A 20,715-nucleotide genomic window follows, 5' to 3' on the forward strand; every position below is an offset into this window, starting at 1 on the left:
TTGGTTAAGGTTCTGCTGTTACTTGCATGGCTTGTGTGTGTTTGTTTGACTGTGCTTGGGTTTGTGTACTGTGGCTGACCTTTGCTTTACATAACATGATGTAGGTGGAAAAAAAACTTTAATGGGTGGCATCATATGCCTTCTACTGCGGCAAGAAATCCCATTTACTTGTTGTTCCCTGGAGAAGTCAGTCACTCCTCTGTGACTTGTTCCAACCCTGTTATGCAATGGATTGTTAATGCGTGTGTGTCTGTTTGTCTCCTGGATATGGAGTCATTATGGCATGTATGGTGCTGTAGCCGGTTAAGCTGTGAGTGAGGGCTATTTTAGACTGTTGACTGACACATGGTGGACACTGCACAGGAAAGATGTTTGATTTCTGAGTCTCACTTTATTAATCTTTAACTCTCTGACCTGACCTTTTCAGACTTATCGTACTCAGGAACGCTATATTTGAAAAGATAGCACCAAGTAGTCCATTGCTTTGAATATCCTGTGTACCTGTGTGTGCGCGCGCGTGTTTTTCTCAGTGATAATGGACCATCTAGTTAATAATGCAGCAGAGGGATCGCACTGTACCACCTTTTCTCGTGAAAACTCATTTTCCATTTGCCATTCTATCTCGCTCACTCCCCCTTTCCTCAGGCCATGTCAGGGCTTTACAAAACCATTTCATTTGTCCATATCGACCCAGTCTGTCAGTGTTTGCACAGCCGATATAAAACCTGGGATTAGAGGAAAAGGTTCAAGTATTAAAGTACCCACTGTATTAGGAGATCCTGCTCGTGGAATGTAAATGTATATTAATTAGTAATTTAGACAAAGAGTCAACCCCCACCCCCTCCCCCCTTAATTTCAGTCACCCTGGAATATCTTATCATTCTAGTCATCAGCAAAGCTTTTAGCTTTGTAGTGTTAAGCATCTATCCTGTGAAGTGTCAGTCCACTCCTGCTGGTGGGGTTCAACTCGTATTCAAATCATTTTTAGTGATGCAGTTTGTTGATTGAATGAAACAGTGGCTAAGCTGCTTCTGTTTTTATAGAAGTTCCCACACATTTACTTTATTATTCATTTTTGCATGGTGATCATCCAGGCTGTCTTAACATGTTTATATATTTTTTTTTTCCTAAGCTAACAAAAAGGGCTATTACACACCATTACACTAAATTGTCTGGCTGCATTTGCAGTTGTGACATCATTAATATAGTAATTGGTTTCTCTTTTGACTTTTCTTTTTTCTTTTTTCTCCTTTTGGCCTCCAAAGCACACACCTCCACGCACTCCCCCGAGGGTCATTTTTATGAGTTGGCAACACCCTGATAACAAATTGCCATTTAAGCTTTTCTATGAGTTCAGCAGCTACATAAAGGAGCTTCTTCACCACTCAGTGCTTCCTGGTGAGCGTGATGGATGGTGGATAGATGGATGGATGGATGGATGCCAGGCATTTTGAGTGAGTCAGACATGAGCTGCATCTCATTTTTCTAATTTATCTTCTCAGTTTTTCTCACTTTGCAATTTCCTCCTTGGCCCTCCTACTTAAAACACGACAAAGAGATGCAAAACAGGAACAACTAAAGCAGTCCAATTGTAACAAATGAGACATTTGCCCCCAGTCAAGCAGCAAATGAATTAGCATCAATTACTAATAACAGTTTCCCAGCTTGAGAGTTTGAGTTTTTGTTTACACAAACGAGAGTAGTGACACATTTTATGTATTATTGCTTAAACCTGTACTTTCAGATGAGCAGTTTTCCATCTTAATGTACATTTAATCATGACTCTTCTTCCTCCTACTTCTACTAACTTGAGGATGAGGAGGCTGTCTCACAATGTTTGGAAATATTTATAGTGAAAACACTGAAATTATTCCCTTTATCATTTATCAACCCATTCTATCTAAAGAGAACCATTTGTACCAACAATCCAAATATACTTACACCCTTTAATTGGAACACTTGTTCAGTTCCTCTATATTTGACCCCCATTCTGTTGCTTGGTTTGAATGTTAGCAAATTGTCTTTACCATGTCTACAAGCCTAAATGCATTAGGTTGCTGACATGTGGTTGGTGAAGAAAGGTGATTTAAATGACTTGTTGAACTATGGCATGGTTGTCGTGCAAGATGGGTTTGTCTGAGTATTTTAGAAAATGCCGATCTGCTGATGAGTATTGTTGCTGACCATGTCCACCTCTTTCTGACCTCACTGCTTCCCTATTCTTTGATGGCTGCTTCCAGTAGGAGAACACAGCTGTGTGATGCCATCATGTCAATATGGATCAAAATCGCTGAATGTTTCCAGCACCTCAAAGTGGCCAGTGAACTAAAAGAAGAAACCAGACACAATCCTACAAAGAGATATTTGCCACATTAGCAGATTGTAACTCTTATTATTTTAATATCCTAGCACACATCATCTGTGGATTGACTTTAGCGCTTAATTTACAGCTTAATGAAGTCAGTCAGTGGTGGATGCAATGACCTGCATTTCCCAATCTACTTAGAATGTGTAATGTGTTGTTAAGGAGGAGGATGGGATGTGTGTCTCTCTCATCGCTGACTAGCACATTTAGACAGCACAAGAGTCCATGGATATGAACTCTTCAACCCATCTCGTCCCACTTGCTTCCCTCTTCTGCAAACAGGCAGCTGCACATTGAAGCAGACTGCGACCAGTGAAGGCAAACTGCGAACTCTCCATGTCTCTTTCCCTCTGCCACGTTTCTCCCCCTCCTATCAGCTCACCCTCCACCTTCAAAATCCTCCTTTAGCCAGTTGCTAAGCAGCACGGGGAGAGCTTGACAGTGTTGATGCTGTGTATGTGCGGGAGCACTTCCTGTAAACAGCCGAGTGGGTGCTCTTTGCTCTCAGCTGTAGAGAGAAAGAGAGAGTGAGACGAGATGGCCTAAAATAACCCTTTCTGACTCTCATAAGAGACATGGAATGACGTGCAGTGAAGGAAAAAAAGTGTAACTTCATACCAAGTGAAAATTTCACAGGGAGCTGTGAAAGCTGTTGAAGATAACTACAGGAGCTTCAGAAGCTTTTTGAACCGTGTTTTCTTTAATGCCAGAAAGCATGAGGCCTGAAATAAAAATGAACAGAACTGACAACGGCCATTTAGGCGGCGAGCTAGTGTCATTGTGCATACAGCGAGCCCATTTGTGTGTGCACAATCTCGCTGGACACAATTCGTAAAGCATTGAGTCAGAGCAAATCTTGGACGGGGGATTTATTAAGTGAACAGACAAAAAAAACAATTCGAAGCTACACAGACTCTTTTTTTTTTTTTTTTTTTTTTCTTTTCTTTTCTTTTTTTCTTATTTATTCTGTCACCAGCAGTATTTGTTTCACTATCTTCCAGGAAACATTGAGCTTAACTAATTGCTTTCTCTCCTCTTCCCTGCTGTGTCTTTTGATGTTTCAGCTCCGTGGCGGTGAAGATGACCACGGCGCGGTACCGTCCCACGTGGGAGCTGGCCGTGGACCCTCTGGTCTCATGTAAGCTGTGCCTTGGAGAGTTCCCTCTGGAGCAGATGACCACCATCACACAGTGCCAATGTGTCTTTTGTACACTGGTAAGTTTTGGGGATTTTTTTTTCCCTTTTCTTGTGGCATTGCTGTGGCCTCAGGTACTACTCTAAGGAACCCTGGAGTCCTTTTTGAACCAGAAAAGGAGATGAAGTTAATACCACAGAAGATATTATTCACTGACACCCAGCTTAATCCAAAATTGAATTTAAACCCTTCTTTCTTCTATATAAAGTCCTGAGCGATAAGATTCTATAATCTTTAACAACTTGTAGTACCTTATGATCCCAATAGAGCATTTACTGCAGGCTTACTTGCAGTTTCTTGAGTTCCCAAAAGTACAATGAGAAGCAGAACATCAGCTATTTGCAAGCATCCTCTCTGTTTTTAAGGCTTGGTTTAAAATGTTCCTTTTTGATAAACCTTACACTTATGACTGGATCTGTTGACTCAGAGCTATCACTTATGCTGGGCATACACTGTGCAATTTTGGCCCAATTTTGAGCCGATTTTTCAGTCGTGCGACCGTTTTGGGGATCGGCCCGAGTTTCGCCTTAATCGTGTGTCGTGCATAGTGTAGTATATATGGGGTAACGAGAAGCGATTAACACCTCACGACCAGCTCGCGATCATCAATCGTTTGGTCGTAAGAAGATCAAACCTGTTTGAAAACCTGTCGGCCGTCATGAGGGTGTCACCGCAGCCTCTCACACTGCGCACACGCAAACAAAGAAATGAAAGTGAAAAGACGGAGCAGCACGGCAGTGCAGCATGTCATCTGGACACAAGCGATGGAGGCACAACTTGTAGAACTTTGGCATGCTCATCTGAGCCTTTTCGATGTCACCTCACAAAATTATCACGACTACAACAACCATGGACATTGCTGCTCAATCACAGCTGCCTGATCAATGTTTTTCATTAGCAATTTAGCAAAGTTGATGGTGTGTGTGTGTGTGTGTGTGTGTGTGTGTGTGTGTGTGTGTGTGTGTGTGTGTGTGTGTAAGAGGGAGAGACAGATTTTGTGTTATCATCTTCATGTTATGGACGCACAGTGTGAGCACTCAGGTCGCATCAGAGCATCGGGCCGTATTGTGTGAGACCCTGCATCATGACCTACAAACCTCTAACCCCTGCGAGTCAGTCGTACAGTTTGAGCTGAAGCTGAATAACGCAACTGGAAAAATCGCACAGTGTTTGCCCAGCTTTAGTTGTCCTGCTAGGGCTCTTTCCATATTGCACTTAGCACTTCTCCTCCACTCAGCTGAACTTCAGTTGTGTATTTATATACCACTAATATATGTCATTAACTTTTGACTACACTCTCTCGTAGTTTGTGTTTTCGTCCTGTTTGTTGCTTCTCTATGCTCTGGGTACCAGCTGTCCCTCTCTAAATCACATTCTGCCAAAAGTTTCTAACTTTAAAAGGAGCGTTCTTCCTTCCTGCCCCCGCAAAGCTTTTGTTCATAAGGGATGTTGCAATCAATGGGGTTCTACTGTTGTGAACTAGCGCTATATGAATCAGAATCAGAATACTTTATTCATCCCGAGGGAAATTAGGGGTTACAGCAGGCAGCACGCTAATGGCGCATGCGCACTCACAAAGGAACCTCCTGACCAACTTTACACAAACATCACATTGGGCAGACATGTCAGAAGGTAGGCTGATAGGAAAAAAACAACGAAAATACACTACATGAGGTAAGAGGAGGAGAAAAAAAAAACTCCACTCAGACTGAGCTCCTAGTGGGAGAACAGTTTGATAAAAGAAAAAACACCTCAGCACAAAAGCACATGACTATCAATACACCATAGAAACACGAGACAAGCAACAGGGCGGGTAAAGGGTAAGAGAGAGCCGGCGTAGACAGCGCATCCGGTCTTGCAGCATCTGTGCTGGTCCAGTTGACTGCTATCATCCCCGGTAGGCCACAAGCATCGAAGGCGTTGGAAAGGGAGGGGGATGAGTAAGTGCTTATCAGTGTAAGTGTGTGTGTGTGTGCGTGTCCATAGTTTAGCTGAGACAGTGTCCTTCGGCCTATCAGGCTAAGTAAACAGTCCTCCAGCCAATCCAGGTGTCCTTCATGGGGCGGGAAGAATAGTCATCACACAGTCGTTATCAGGGAGTTGTTTTGGTGGGCTCCAGCCTTGGGCCTGCAGCTGGAGCCGTGGTGTCCAAATGTTGAATATTGTTGATTAAAATACATTTTAATTTCTTTTTTTTCCTAAAACTCCAATTCAAACAACATAAATCTTACTATTATTAAACAGGCTACAATTATCTAATAATAGTAAGATTAAGTAAGATCTGCCTCTGCGTTGAAGTACAGTAAATGTAACTTCTGTGTTAAATTTAGACCCAGTAAAAGTCATACACCGAAATGGCTGCAGTATCAGTCTCACATCCCTCCAGTGTAACAGCTGAGGCTGAGAAACGATAACCCCCCCCCCCCCCCCCCCCCCTCAATTGGTTAGCAGATGTAAACCAATCTTTTCCAGGGATGAGGAAACAATGCTCATGAATGACAACTTAAAAATAGCTGCCATTTCCTAGAACTCAGTCTGGGGTGCAGCCGTAATTGCCAAACTTTCTTTAGCACACTTTATTCCAGAGTGCAAGCGTACTGCAGTCTGTAACTAATAACTCACCATTTCCTTTTCTTTTTTTTTTCTTTTTTTTCCCTTTTTTTTTTTTTGGCTGACATAAAATGAACAGTTTAAAAAAAACAACAACTAGAAAATAGCCAGCTGTGGCACATAGAAGGTTTATGTCGGTGTGTGTCTTTGGTAACACTCAGCTTTGTGAAACTTACTGGCTTCCCTTAAATGACTCATAGAAGTTTCACATGAAAAGCATAATTCATGTGTTTGCGCCAAGAAATGTTATAACATGCTAAAGCAGGGCATCTCTATTACTGTTGTACCATTAGAAAAATAGTTGTGGCTATCATTCAGTCTGATAATTACTTGTCTTTAGCTTTGTTTTGGCTTTTGCATAGTCTGCATATATCTTGACCAGGGAGTGAAGGATGGGCATGTTACAGGTTTTAGGTGAATAGAATTTGTTTTTGGGTTGGGTTTTTTTTGTTTGTTTGTTTGTTTTACAGCACTATCCATTTGATTAATCATTAAAAAACCAGAATGGTGAGTCAAAAGAAGCTGAAAAGCATCACAGACATGCTTTTCACAGACAGATCACTTGGTAGTGTAAAACAATTGATTAGTGCAGCTGTCACCCTTTCAGAAAAAAGTGCCACCATTTGGTGTACATCTAACATGCATAGTGATCCCAAGACTGGCCACTGTTTGTTTGCCTTATCTGTTGCCGCTGGTTATGCTTTCATTTTTGTTTCATCTTGCTGATTAACTTGAGATTTTACTGGATTTATGTTATACTTGTCTGTTTTTTTTTTTTTCCTCAGTGCCTGAAGCAGTATGTGGAACTCCTGATTAAAGATGGCCTTGAAACTGCAATTAGCTGTCCGGACTCTGCCTGTCCTAAAAGAGGACACTTGCAAGAAAATGAGGTGCGTTTCCATTATTAGAACGTCTTAGTTCTGCATTGGACATGGGACCACTCAGTCACTCGTTTTCCATTTAGCAGTAGTCATTTTTTAAATTTCTACACAGGCGCAGCACTGTATGTGCAGATGTAGCAGAGTTAATGCACTTTGTGCAACTATTGAGTATATCGGTTAAACCTATATTTCTAAAACAACATTGTCAATTTAAAGCACCATCCTTAACTAAGACGTGCATTTCACTTCACTTTCATGTGTGTATTCAATTACAATGAGCAATCCTGCATGTCTTTTTCCGTAGCAGGTGTCACATTGAGGTCAAACTGCTCCTTCTTCAGGCAGTTTACCATAGGACGCAGCATAGTTTAGCACACAGCAGCATTCAGTTTCTAATTGGCGTCCCTGGCCCTTAATAGAACCAAAGCCACTTTAGCCAGTCAGGCACAGCATGCATCATCCCTTTCCATTCTTGTAATTCTCAAAGCCTGAATGTTTTTCAATGCCCATTAAATGAGTAACCATGTGTGGGCCTGCGTACGCACCTTGGCTGCACTTGGCAATCAATTTCTATTTTACTGTGGGGATGAGATTTAAGGCCCAAACAAATGGCAAGTTCAGGTTTTGTGGAATTTTGATTATGACATTGTTCTGGAAATGAAACTCGCGTGGAGAATTTATAATTGCTTCTTGCAGTTTCTGTCTACAAATGTCCACACTGACCTGCTCATTTCACTCCCACTTCTCTTCTCCTCACTTCCTGCAGATTGAGTGCATGGTGGCCACAGAGATGATGCAGAGATACAAGAAACTTCAGTTTGAAAGGGGTGAGTCAGTACAAGGCAGCTTCAGTACGTCAGTGATCACTTCAGAGTTCACCAGTAGGCGCCGTATGGGCGATGACTATCAAACGGAGTCACATGGACCCGTCTGTCCTGCAGAGATACTACACACAAAAGGATGACAGTCTCATTTTGCATGTGGAGCTAAACTGTTGCTTGCTCTATCTAGACTTAATCATTTTACCCCTGTGGACATTTTCGCTATTGAGTTACACCAGGGGGTGTCTGTGGAAAACTGCTAGAATAGATTTGGAAAATCCTTCTTAGCCCCATAAATTTCACTCTTCAACACTGACAGGTGTTTTCAAGTTTTCTTTGCATACATTTTGTTATGTACAAAATGAAGAACAATTGGATTTCATTCTTGATTCAATTAAATTGAATTTCACTACAAATAGTCATTAGTTTATTGAAATGTGCAAAAATACATGGAAATACAGTAAGCAAAAAGCAATTTTTACAAGCTCCCGAACACCACTGGCTTAAATGCAGCCCCAAATCAAATGAAGAACCTCGATTGTGTTTCACAGCTGTAGACATTCACTGCTCAGACCTTCAGAAAACCTGGGGAGCTATTGTTAAAGACCTCTTTAAAGATTACATGAAAATCTGGCTGCTTAGAAGCGAAGTCTAAAGAATTGAAGGGTGACTTAGTAGTGTACAGTAGTGTACAAGAGAGGGCAGTGTACTAAGCTATTAGCTAAGGCTAGCTAGCTTGGTTAGCAGGGGGCATCGATACAAACTGCATGGCTGGATGAAACTAACAGGTAATGTGCATTAAGGGATTGACCCACTTTTGCAGCCAGCTTCAACTGGCCACTGCAGGAACTACAGTTAATTGGCCTCTTTAGCCTTAGGGATCATCACCATTTGATCCCTTGTATTTTTGTTAAATTCCCATTGTCTCTTTCCCCCGTGTACTTTTAGTGTCAGCAGTTCATTTTCTAATAAATAGCTTGGATCTCAGAGCTGAAAACATGATGGCAGGTCTGTGTCGCTTTGCTTCACACTGTCAGTGTAGACATGCTAATCAGCAATATTTTAGTTCCATCCCTACAAGAGACAGCAGTGACCATGCTGTGCTATCACTCTTTGATGGTACTCACTCTGCAGGTTCTCCGCCTACACAGAGGCACAAACTATACACAGAACATGCAGATCACGCTTGCAGGAATAAATGCATATCCATAAAGACAAACACACATTCATTAACACAGAAGGGACCCTGTAAATTAATAAAAATCCTCAGAAAGAGCTGTTGATTCTGGATAAAAGCAGTGAGCCGTCTCATCAATGTCCCAGTCTAGTCAGGCAGAACAGTTTCTGTAACCGTTCCATATTTCTCAGGCTGAGCCAAAAGTGCAAGTGGAATGTGTGCTCATAGTTCTTGGCAGAGAGGCAAGGAGATGTAAGGACGGGATACAAGGGCAAGTGCATCATGCTATGTACTTAGAATTGGCAGAATCTGTTTTTACCACTTTTAAAAATATTCGAAAGAATTTTTGGAAGCCATGGAAACAAGTTACCAAATAATAGATGCAGTAACACAAGAAATAACTTTTTTTTTTTTTAAAAACAAAAACATTTCAGTATATAAGAATAAGAACTTTATTGATCCCAGAGGGAAATTCATATGTCTAACATGACTCATCTGCTATTTGTATAAGAATTGAAAATGAAAATGAGTGAAAATGGTTTTGTTTCTCTTCCAGTACTGATGTTTTTTTGTTTGTTTGGTTGGTTTTTTTTGTTGCATAAAGATAAAGTGCAGAGAGCATGATATCAAATTATAAGAAGTTTGCAGAGAGAAACATTATTCTTGAATACATGTATCATTATTTCACACGTAACAGGAAATCCCGGGGCATTAAAAAATCACCAAGCAGCCAGAGAAGGTTCTAGTCTACTGCGCTACATCTTCAGAAATCTGCATCTGAAACTCATTAAATATTTTGGCTCAAATGAGCTAATAAGAGAGCCGGTGTTCATGACCTGGACCTTTTTTGTGTCGTCAGAGGTATTGCTGGACCCGTGCCGAACATGGTGCCCTTCGTCGACCTGCCAGGCGGTGTGCCAGCTAAAGGAAGCGGATTCTCCAGCCCTGCCCCAGCTGGTCCAATGTGCTGTATGTGCCCTCGAGTTCTGCTCAGCCTGCAAGGCCAACTGGCACCCCGGGCAGGCCTGCCAGGAGAACAACCTGCCCATTACGTCCTTCCTACCAGGAGAAAACAGGTGCTGCTTTCTACTTGTATCCACTCACTAGCTTTCACACTTTTAACATTTCATGGACAATAATCCAAAAAATACTTACAGGCTATGAGACATGAAATGAATTCTGAAACCTGTCCTTGTCCTTAAGCAGCGTCCTTAATGAAATCCATAATTATTAAGTCATTAATTATAATTAATTTTTAATTTTTGCTCAAATTTTAACAGGCAATCATTTAAACACGAGCACTTCAGTAAAGTAATAACATTTTGGCATGTGATAGTGCAGCAGGTATAAGGCCTGCTAGAAATACTAGTTTTGTCAATGCTATGTTGCCGTCTTAGCCCATCTGAGTGAAGGTGAGAAAAACCTGGCAGGATTCAGTCAGTGTGTCTTTTTGCTGCCACTTTTTGCTTGAGCATCAGCCAACACTCAAGCACATATTTTGTAGGTAGAGATAAAACAATCTGCTTCAACTAACCTGCAGTAAGGCTGGCTGAAATAGATTAATCATTAATTTTAAGGGTGCAGCATCTGTCTCCTAAGGTAGAACAGACTTGCTCAGAGATGCATGCAGCTGACCCATTTCTTTGTCTTATCCTCTTACCCTGGAAATGCCATTAGCTCTGCAGAACCTTCTGCTGTCTGCGCAAGAGCTCAGAGGCCACACTGGAGAAGAGGGTTCATAGTTGTAAAGAGCCTTGGTGTTTGAATTACACTTGTTCACCATAAAGATATCTCTAAAAGCATCATTTTCCCTGTGTTTGTTTGTTTTGTTTTTTTTTGTTTGTTTTTTGTTCATTTTGGCTACGCTTATGTTAAACATTAATCTCTCTGCCTGTCACAAGATTATGGTTTCTACAAGTCGTACAAGTGTTTTTCTTTCATGATGCAGAAGAATTTTTTTTTAACACAGTAGAATTTGCTAAACTTGGGAGAGGCAAAAACAAGTCATGTTCTAAATACAGTTCAGTGTTTTCTAGTTTCTAGCTAAAGTGGTGGAGGTGTTGAGACTGTATTGTGTTTCACTCAAACGAACAGTATGACAGATTCATGGAGACCGGCCTGAAAAATCAATGGGCCTGTTTGCTGTCTTCGGATAATTCGCAAAATGACAGAGCGCTGTTCATGCACAGGTTGTCGGAGTCAGCTGTTTAGAAATAATGGGAGAAATGGATACAGATAACCTGACACCGAGAGGACAGGAGAATGTTAGTCTGGGGTTGAGTTCAAGGTCATTTTAGTGACTGGTGACACCTACATATGTATTTATTTAGATGAATCTGATTTAGAACTACATAAAATCCTGTTATGCCACATAGTATGAATATTGAATTGAACACTTAACTTGCGTCTCTTCTCCTCAGCTCTTTTTATAAAAACGAAGAGGATGATGCACCAATCAAGCGCTGTCCTAAATGTAAAGTTTACATTGAGAGGGACGAGGGCTGTGCACAGATGATGTGCAAGAACTGCAAGCATGCCTTCTGCTGGTACTGTCTGGAGTCCCTGGATGTGAGTGGCATCTTTATTCCTCATCCTGTAACGTATTTTCACACTGCTAATTATTTGACTCCATGGAACAACAATATCTCTAATTATCAGAAAATTGTAGCTTTACATTAAGAGTATTTGCAATTTTCATTATTTTGACTGTTCAAAGCGACAGCCTCAGCTGAACTCATATAACTTTGGTGATTAATGAGCTGTGGTGCCCTTATATAATCCTAATTGTGTGAGCATACAGGCGACCGTGCTCCGCAGGTCACTTAAAAAGCAATTTTCTCTGAACGCCCACCCGTATCATTCAGATAGCTGATGGTCAAGTCTTTATCTGTATGTGTGTCATGTGCTAGGATGACTTTCTCCTGATCCACTATGACAAAGGGCCCTGTCGAAACAAACTGGGGCACTCCAGGGCGTCCGTTATCTGGCACAGAACACAGGTGAGAACACCCACCTCCCCATCCGCAAGTCACACTCGGCAACCCACCCCTCCCCCTCTGCCTCCCCCTCTCTTTGCCACGCTGCAGCATGTGGCCTCACACGTGCTCCCTGGCTCTGCTTCTGTCTCTCCTTCGGTGCACACATTCACATACAGTGATGGGCTCGTATTATGGTAACAGCACAAAAGCAAAAGAACAACTCAATCCACATGCAGCGACAAGTGTCTAGTGGTCAGTGTCCTGCTGTTTAAGGCTTTAAAAAAAAAAAAAAAAAAGTTTACATAACCAAGGTCTCTCTTTACCTGGCAATAATCCAATAAAGCTACACATTGCATATAAAGGATTAGATTTCCTCATGATACAACATATTGAAGTGCTTAATTCATAGACTGAGCTCCCAAATGCCCTCTCAGTATCACTTATTAGCCAAAAAAATCTATTCATAGCTTAGCACATCCCTTTGTCCAGCATATTTGCTATTTTCCCAGTATTAGCATACACATTGGCATCTGTTGCCTAGTAGGGCAGGCTGAGTCATATGATTACAGTTCAGCTGGTGGAGGCCAGCTATAGCTTCAGTGTTGTATGTGTCTCTTTTCTCTGTCTCGCTCTCCTCATTTCACACCCGTTTGGGCTTTCACATATATGCAAGCCTCCCTTTCGCTTGCTTTATAAAGCCAAGGTGTATCAGAGCAAAGCATCTTCTGTTGTAGCCACGTACCATCGTTCTGAAGCAATGTCACATGCTATGCTTCAAAGTGCCACAACGATCTGTTAATAAGAAGACCCTGTACTTGATACTTTTTGTTTGTTTTTCACTACACAAGGCCTTTTCGCTGAAAAAATAACAGTTAATGCATTAGCCAACGCTCAGTTAATGCAGGGTTTTTTTTTTGTTGTTGTTATTTATTTTAAAAGAACCCTGCATGCAAGCAATCTTGCAAAATATATTTTCCCAAATAAACTGGTGGAAGAAAAAACCCATTGTGCTATTATAAGTCACTGTTGCATGTGACAGCCGATTATGTATTCTATCATGCTGTGTGAATTTCCTGGAGTTTGGCTCCCCCATGTGGTGGATTACTTAAGTTGCCTGGCTACCAACAAAACAAAGCTGGATTTTACCAACATGTAACTCTACAGTTCTTAAATCTAGAACTGTGTTGGTAACTCCTAAAAACCATCTCCTTAGTAGAACACTTGCATAACTTCCACACAAAATGGTTCTGCTGGAAAATAAGCATCCTTTGTGCCACTTGATTGGAGAAGTACATAATTATGTAACTGAATGTGTGACTTTGCTATGTACAGTCTCACTATGTGACAAAATCATGATGTCCTTAGATTTTTATTTTTTTGTGGGAGTAAGAACATTTTACTAAAGGCTTTCTGTCTTTATGTACTGCAGTATAGAACTTATTTTAATGATATAAAATGGCATCTCCACTGTTTGATATCCTTTTTTTCCCTCTGAGTAAAAAAAAAAAAAAAAAAGTGAAGTGAAGGGCTTGCCCAATTATGAAAATATAGATTGTAAAACTGGAATAAAACCGATCATTCTTAACATGTTGAGAAAAAAAAAAGATAATTTTAAAGCACTTGGTGACATCCACTGGTGAACATGTGTTACTGCAGAAATCGTGCTCATAGTTTGGGACACTTGGGAAACAGTATATGCACAGTTGCTCAAAAAAATATCGGTAACTTATATGACACATACTGAAGAGAAAATCAGCAATAAAACTTTCAGAAATGACCTTGAAAGCTGTTAACGCTACTTGAATTGCAGGATTAATAGATTAAATGCATGGCTGCTTGTATGTTTAAAAGAGTGCTGCATTTATTTAAATAATGTTTTTTTTTGTTGTTGTTTTATTTAATGTCTCGCTGCTGTGTCCCTGCAGGTTGTGGGAATCTTTGCTGGCTTTGGCCTTCTCCTGCTGGTTGCCTCTCCCTTCCTCCTCCTGGCCACTCCCATCGTACTCTGCTGCAAGTGCAAGTGCAGCAAAGGCGATGATGACCCATTGCCAACCTAAAAAACACCATCTGAGTTGGCACAGGGAGCCGCTTCAAGGATGGGCCTATCTATTTTTGTCCTTTTTCACCCCTTTTACATTTTTTTTCCCCATCCCACCAGCTTTGAAAGCTTTCTTCTTTTTTGGGCTCAACCTGCACCAGCCCAAGCCGCTTGGGGATCCATTGCTCTGCATGAGGGAGGCATGGCAGAAAAGCGACCCTACATGTTTATCTCAAGGGAGAGAGGTGCAGGGGTCAAAGGTTAGTGGACATGAGACTCGTTGAGGGACTACTGTGTCCAAATGTATGAGAAGTTGCCAGACTGGGGACATGGAGGATGACTGCACCACTTCAGCTGCCCCCCCCCCCCCCCCTCCCCCCTCTCCTCTCCTGAGGTGTGGGTTAATTTGTTGTTGCACTTTGGTGGGTAATTGCAAGTGAAGGAGTGGGAAAAAAAATCAACATTAAGAAACGATTTTTTTTTCTTTATTATTATTCTTGTATGGACCATGTCATGCAGGAGCCACCTTAGAAAGAACTCTTACTTCATCGCTCTGTTTTGTCGGTTTGTTATGCGCAACAAAAGCTTTTCCCTCACCACCACACTCGATGTAGCTCTACAGATTCAGTCAGTAGCATAATAGAGTTACACCACGGATGTTTGGTGTTCACTCGATTTGCGCACAGAACATGATTTCTTTGTCATGCCTGCGACTGAGGTAGAGATGGGAGGCTAGCGTCACTCTCAGCTCAGTGTATAGCACGTCCTCTTGATGATGTCAATGTTTTATAATCCTGCGCTTTTAATAGAACTGTGCTCAAAGTAGTGTCTATGTGTTGTACTTTACGGTGTTTTTCCAACTGTTAGGCAAACATATTAAAGGGGACTGCCTCTCAACTACATTAAAAGGAAAAAAAAAAACAGTTTTTCCTGTGATAAAATGATAATCGCGTCTTGTTTTGGTTAACTATCACCTTACTTTCTTTTACTGTCTTTGCATTCTACATTAAATTCACAAATGTCACAAATTGAGCGGCACTCCCCTTTAGCATTAAATTAAACTCTATCAAAGGACCTCGTATCCACGTGCTGTGGAGTTGTTTTAATTTAATTCACTAAAAGAGATGTCACTCCTGTATTTCTCAGTCCCTAGGCGGCAGTCTAGCCAAATAGAAATGAATGGCCTTAAATTAAAAGTAGTGAAAATCAGGCAAGCCCCCCATGCACTAAAAGAACAAGTCAGATCCAAATGATCCCAGGGAAAGCATGTTTTAAGGACTAGTCAGTGAAGCCCTTTATATCCAGACGATTCTATGATGTCATTCATATGCCACTCTGTTAATAGCCATACTGTTAAAAAAAGAAAAACAAAAAAACCGAGGATATCTCTCTCTACATATAATATAAACAATTGTTCTCAAATGGTGTTCTTTGTGATCTAGGCCCTGTATTTTCTGAGCCTCTTTAAGCAGGAGAGCGATCAATCCAGCTATGGTTGTGAATGATCTCAAGATCAACTCAGATCTCCCACTTTTTGAGTCTTAACAAATACCCGCTGGCTCAAACTGCAAACTTGCATATGTTAGTGGTCCGAGTGTCTGTTTTGTTTTGTTGGTAGTTAGACCTCCAACAAAAAGCAGCTATTCCTTGCAGGAATGTCAGAAAAGCCTATAGAATAAATTTAAAAAGCATGTTAACTCTTTGGGCACATGAATATCAAGCTGCTCTATACTATATCACTTTATCTATGCAAGTTTGTGCATTACCGTAATGATAAGGTTATTGATTGGCCATGATTAATTGTATGGAAGTATTGTGTAATGAGAGCTGCAGAATGTCAGCATATCGTCGCTTTAATTTAATCAGGGAATCATCTGGAAAATATCCATTTTATGATCATTATATACAGTGCATTGGGTTTTTTTGTTTGGTTTTTTTTGTCCTTAGGCTAGTTTTAAGGTTTCCAGAGAAGAAATTTGTCTTCTCTGGAAACCTGAAGTTGCAGTCTTCAGAAAGATGAAATGACCTTTTTACAAAAACAATCTTACCTGGTTATAATCACGGTACGCCAACTGTCAGTTCGGAGGTTTTTCAGACCAGGACATAATAAAAGAAAATATTTGGTCCTCTGGGTCCAGTGGAGGAATATTGGCATGCTTATTTTTCAGTGTTGCTTTAATTTATTTAGGTTTTTGTGCAATTATCTATGCACAGCTCTCTTAGTGTCTCATCACGGTATTTCAGTTGGGTTGATGTCTGGATTTTGACTGTGTCATTGCAACACCTTGATTTGCCATCCCACCCCACCCTTTTTCCCCCTCTTTTCAGCCATTCTGTTGTAGATTTGCTGGTGTGTTTTGGATAATTGTCCTGGTCAGCTATGGACAGGTGTTCTCACATTTAACTCTAGAATACTTTGGCTTACAGATGAGTGCATGGTCAACTCAAAGATTGCAAGTTGTCCTGTGGCTCGAAATCAAGCCCCAATCATCACCCCTCTATCACCGTGCTTGATAGTTGGTCTGAGGGGTCTGTGTTGACTTGGTGAAAACCAAACACAGCATAAGTGGCATTAGGCTTTATAGCCTAACGTCTCCACTTTGGTCTCATCTATGTTGTTCCAGAAGCCTTGCAAGTTGTTCAGATTCAGCTTTGCAAACCTAAGGAGTCCTTTATAGAGAGAAGAGACGTTGTCCTGGTAACACTTCCAAACAAGCCATACTTGTTTGTTTTTCTCTTTTTTCTAATTGTACTGTCATCTTTAACATTTAATATCCTAACTGAGGCCTGGAGAGTCTTGAGATGTAGTTAATGGGTTTTTGCAGTTAGCACTGTTCCCTCACAGCGGTTGCCTAACAGCAAGAAGGTGCTGAGTTCGACTCCACCATCTAGCCTTAACCATCTCCCTTTCTCCAGGGAGTTTGCATGTTCTTCCTGTGTCTGCGTGGGTTCTCTCAGAGTACTCCAGCTTCCTCCCACAGTCCAAAGACCTGCAGTTAGAGGAGTTAGGTTAACTGGTGAGTCTAAATTGCCCATAGGTGTTAATGTGAGTAGTGGTTGTCTGTCTCTCTGCGTTAGCCCTACGACAGACTGACGACCTATCCAGTGTGTACCCCGCCTCTCACCCTATGATAGCTGGGATATTCTCCAGCCCCCCACAACCCCAGTAAGGATAGAAGAGAGTAGAAGAGAATGATTGGATGGATGTGAAAAATCTTTCACTGTAAAATAGTTTGGAGAAGGCCTTCCACGATTGATGGGCAGCAGCGGTCGCTCTTTAAGATCATTGCCGAGGTCTTCCCTCATTAAAAGCCACCTGAGTGCTCCAGACCAGCAAACTGACGCCTGCTTTTATAGAGCTGGTCACACTAGCACATGATCAGTTAAACAAGTGCATTTGATTAGCAGCATCTGGCTGCTATTGTCCCCTCTTATTTCCTATGGAAGCAGTAAGTCTGCACTGAAGTTTTTCACCCACGGTTTCTGCATTTTTATCTCAGTTTTTGTTAAATAAATATTGAAGCAGTGTGACACATCATGTTTTGTTAATCATCTGAGGTGGTATTTACCCAATTTAAGACCTTCTAAAGACCAACTGATTTTCTTTTATTATGTCCCAACACGTAAAGCCTGCAATTGAAAGAGATTGTGCTTTTTTTTGTTTGTTTGTTTGTTTCTTTACCAAAACTGTAAGTCAGTTTAGGAAAAAAGTAGAAACCTTTCAGTTTAAAATGGAGACATTTAATTTATACTCTCATAGCACCTGCATGTCTTCGGAGTGTGGCAGGAAACCAGAGCACCTGAAGAAAAACCACACAGGCGCAGAAGGAAAAACATGTGAACTCCACACAGAAAAGACCAGAGTTGAACATCAGGTTCGAGCTTTGAGGCGACAGTGCTAACCACTGTGCCAACCTGTCATAGCCATTCCAGTGTTTTAATAAGCCATTCGGTTTCTCGCTTCCCTTCTGGTGCAATTCATCAGTGTTCATGTAGCATTTCATTAAAAGTGTGGCTACAGTTGCCAATAAAGGGGTTAACAAGAGTAGCTAATACTGTATAAGCTAAACAGTAGCTGATCACCTGCACCTCCCACCAGTTTTCACCTGTTTTTAACTCTTATATAAAATTTTAGAAAAAACATTGTTATTATTAGTAGCCTTCAGGTTTGAATGCGTTACCTGTAGCTTGGGTTGCTTTCATTGGCCTTGCCTTCTGTAGGAGCATGATCATTTGACACTGAATTCGGTTAAATTTACTACCTTTCAAAGCAACATTTCTTCGCTGCAAATCATTTAAATTGCTGAAACTCTCATTGTTTTAATGACAATCGTGCCAAGCAGATTTCCCAGAAGGCAAAAGGAAGCTGAGCTGTGTGTGCATTTTGATCACGTCTTTGTAATGTATTAACAGTTTTTACAGGGTTGAAATGATTGCTTCTTTATGTAAGCGCTGCACTGTATAATATGGATTTTATCGTTTTACTTCTTGCTATGATCTGTGACGTGCGTGATATGGTGCCTGCTGTGTTTTACTGGAAGAGTTTAGCAGCTAAAATGAACTCTATGGAAAAGTCGATGCAGATGATCACAAATGTTTGTTTGGTTTGTTAAATTTGTTTTTTAGGGGTTTTAACAGTTTGAGGAACAGCAGGAGGGGGCTGATACCACTAGTAAACATTTAAGTCCAAAAACTAAAAGTCCATCAAATTCTTGAAAGGCACAAAGTAACAAATCATGGACACTTTGTTTCTTTTCTTTTTCAAACTCAACATTCTTCTTTACCAATGTCTGCTGGCATTAATAAACAGGTAGATACTGTATTATGCAACAAACATAAGGGCAGCATAATTACTTGTTTTTTCAGGGCTCGACATAAAGGCCTACAGAGTACAACCACTTCATGCAGATGATTCATCAGCACAGGTGCTGGAGAATAGGATGACCTGAGTAAGGGCTTGCTTGTCATTACTTGGGGCCCTGAATGGAAAGAGTATTTTACAAAGGCTCAAAATCAACTTTGTAACTATCAGATCAAGTTTGGTTACGAGCAGCAGTCTATATTTTATAACTTGTTGTGTCAAGAGATGAAGCTGCATGAGTTTTCTTTGACTTCTACATGGTAAATATAATATTGTAGCCTCTAAAGAGCTTTCATATGGTGGCACTGATAAAGTCGTCATCCTGTTTTGGGTTTTTTTTTTTTTTTTTTTTTTCTTCTTCTTCTTTCGTTTAGAAAATGCACTTTGATGTTCAGCCATAAAATATGTTGGTCAGCCTTCCTATATTTAGTAGATGGCCTTCATGTGTCTGTTACTTTTTTCTTTTTTTATGTTTTGTACACTTGTTACATCAGTTTGTGTATTTGTATTATCCGTTTATATAGAGGGATTTTTCGCCCCTTTATTGGTCGTATATTAATTATAATGAGTTACAATTATCGGTCACTCCCGTAGGTGGGTTATTTTCAAAGAAACTGCTTTGCATACACAGGACTATGAGAAAACAATGTCTCTAGTTCACTGAGTAATTAAAGGTTAAATGATAACAAAGCTATGACCATTGTAAAATTGCATTAAATCCATTCTGTACAACTTTAGAATTGGCATCTTAATATATCTACAGTTCCACTAACACTGTGACACCAGGTATTAAAGGTTGTTGTTTTCGTGATTGTGTCCTCTTCTTTCACTGATGCCAGTGGTTCTCAAACTGGAGCTGCTTACAAATAGGTGAAAAATGTAACCTAGAGACGTCTTTTACAGTTGTGATTAATTTCAGTTCGTATTTAAGTGTGGCATGCAGGGGAAATGAATCTCTATGGAAGCCCATTTCCGCCACTAAAAAAAAAAAAAAAAAAAGGATCCATAACTTGAAATTTTGAGTTATTTTCTCGAAATTTTGAGTTAATAAGTTGAAATTTCGAGTTAGCAGTGCCGATCAGTAATCTACGTGAATGCCGTCATTTCCTTGTTACCCGGAAGCTGAAGCCCTCAGGTACAAATGCTACAGCTAAGCTACCGGCATTACATCCAGTCATGAATGCACAGATTGCAGAGTATTTTCAGCGTGACTTCAAAAATGATGAAATCCTTGTGTTATTAGCTGAATCACATGGCGTTACTATCAGCAAACGTACTCGCGAAATCGCCAATTTGTTGCGATCCGTTTTTGAGTGCGCGTTACTCTGCGCCATATGCTTCCGGGTAACAAGAAAGTGACCTCATTACTGATTGGCAGAGCTAACTCGAAATTTCAAGTTATTAATTTGAGAAAAGTTTCTTGTAATTTCACGTTATGTTTAGAAATTTCGAGTTATGGATACTTGTTTTTTGTTTTTGGTTTTTTTAGTGGCAGAAACAGGCTTCCATAAATCTCTTAGCATGTCTCAAAGACGCCTTTTGGCTCATGCAATTGTCAAATAGCTCCCTCTAGTGTTCCAAATGTGTAATTTTCTATTAAGAGATACCTGAAGTCCAAAGTGACTTAAAGAGAGAAGAGAGTAACAGATCTGACAAAAAGCTAATTTTGTCACCTTTCACAGGTTTATTTTATTTTCTTTAATTTATTCTAACCCTCCTGTCTGGTTCATTTAATAACTTGTATAAAAAAATGACTGAATCATATAGACAATAATATTTCGATTAGTCC

General features: G+C 40.5%; 1 protein-coding gene across 2 annotated transcripts in view; it reads left to right on the forward strand.

The window, feature by feature from the left end:
- Positions 1-19,737, forward strand: part of rnf144aa (ring finger protein 144aa) — a 30,373-nt gene extending 10,636 nt beyond the window's left edge. For both annotated transcript variants that reach the window (XM_004540494.4, XM_076877836.1), the window contains exons 2-8: positions 3,430-3,580; positions 6,956-7,060; positions 7,818-7,878; positions 9,909-10,125; positions 11,470-11,617; positions 11,959-12,048; positions 13,953-19,737. In XM_004540494.4, the coding sequence (XP_004540551.1) occupies positions 3,446-3,580; positions 6,956-7,060; positions 7,818-7,878; positions 9,909-10,125; positions 11,470-11,617; positions 11,959-12,048; positions 13,953-14,084 (888 nt within the window). In that variant the 5' untranslated portion in view covers positions 3,430-3,445 and the 3' untranslated portion in view covers positions 14,085-19,737. The remainder of the gene's footprint in view (positions 1-3,429; positions 3,581-6,955; positions 7,061-7,817; positions 7,879-9,908; positions 10,126-11,469; positions 11,618-11,958; positions 12,049-13,952) is intronic.
- Positions 19,738-20,715: the final 978 nt, after the last annotated feature.

Source organism: Maylandia zebra, linkage group LG19 (assembly GCF_041146795.1).
Source record: "Maylandia zebra isolate NMK-2024a linkage group LG19, Mzebra_GT3a, whole genome shotgun sequence".
In the NCBI taxonomy this organism is placed as follows: domain Eukaryota; kingdom Metazoa; phylum Chordata; class Actinopteri; order Cichliformes; family Cichlidae; genus Maylandia; species Maylandia zebra.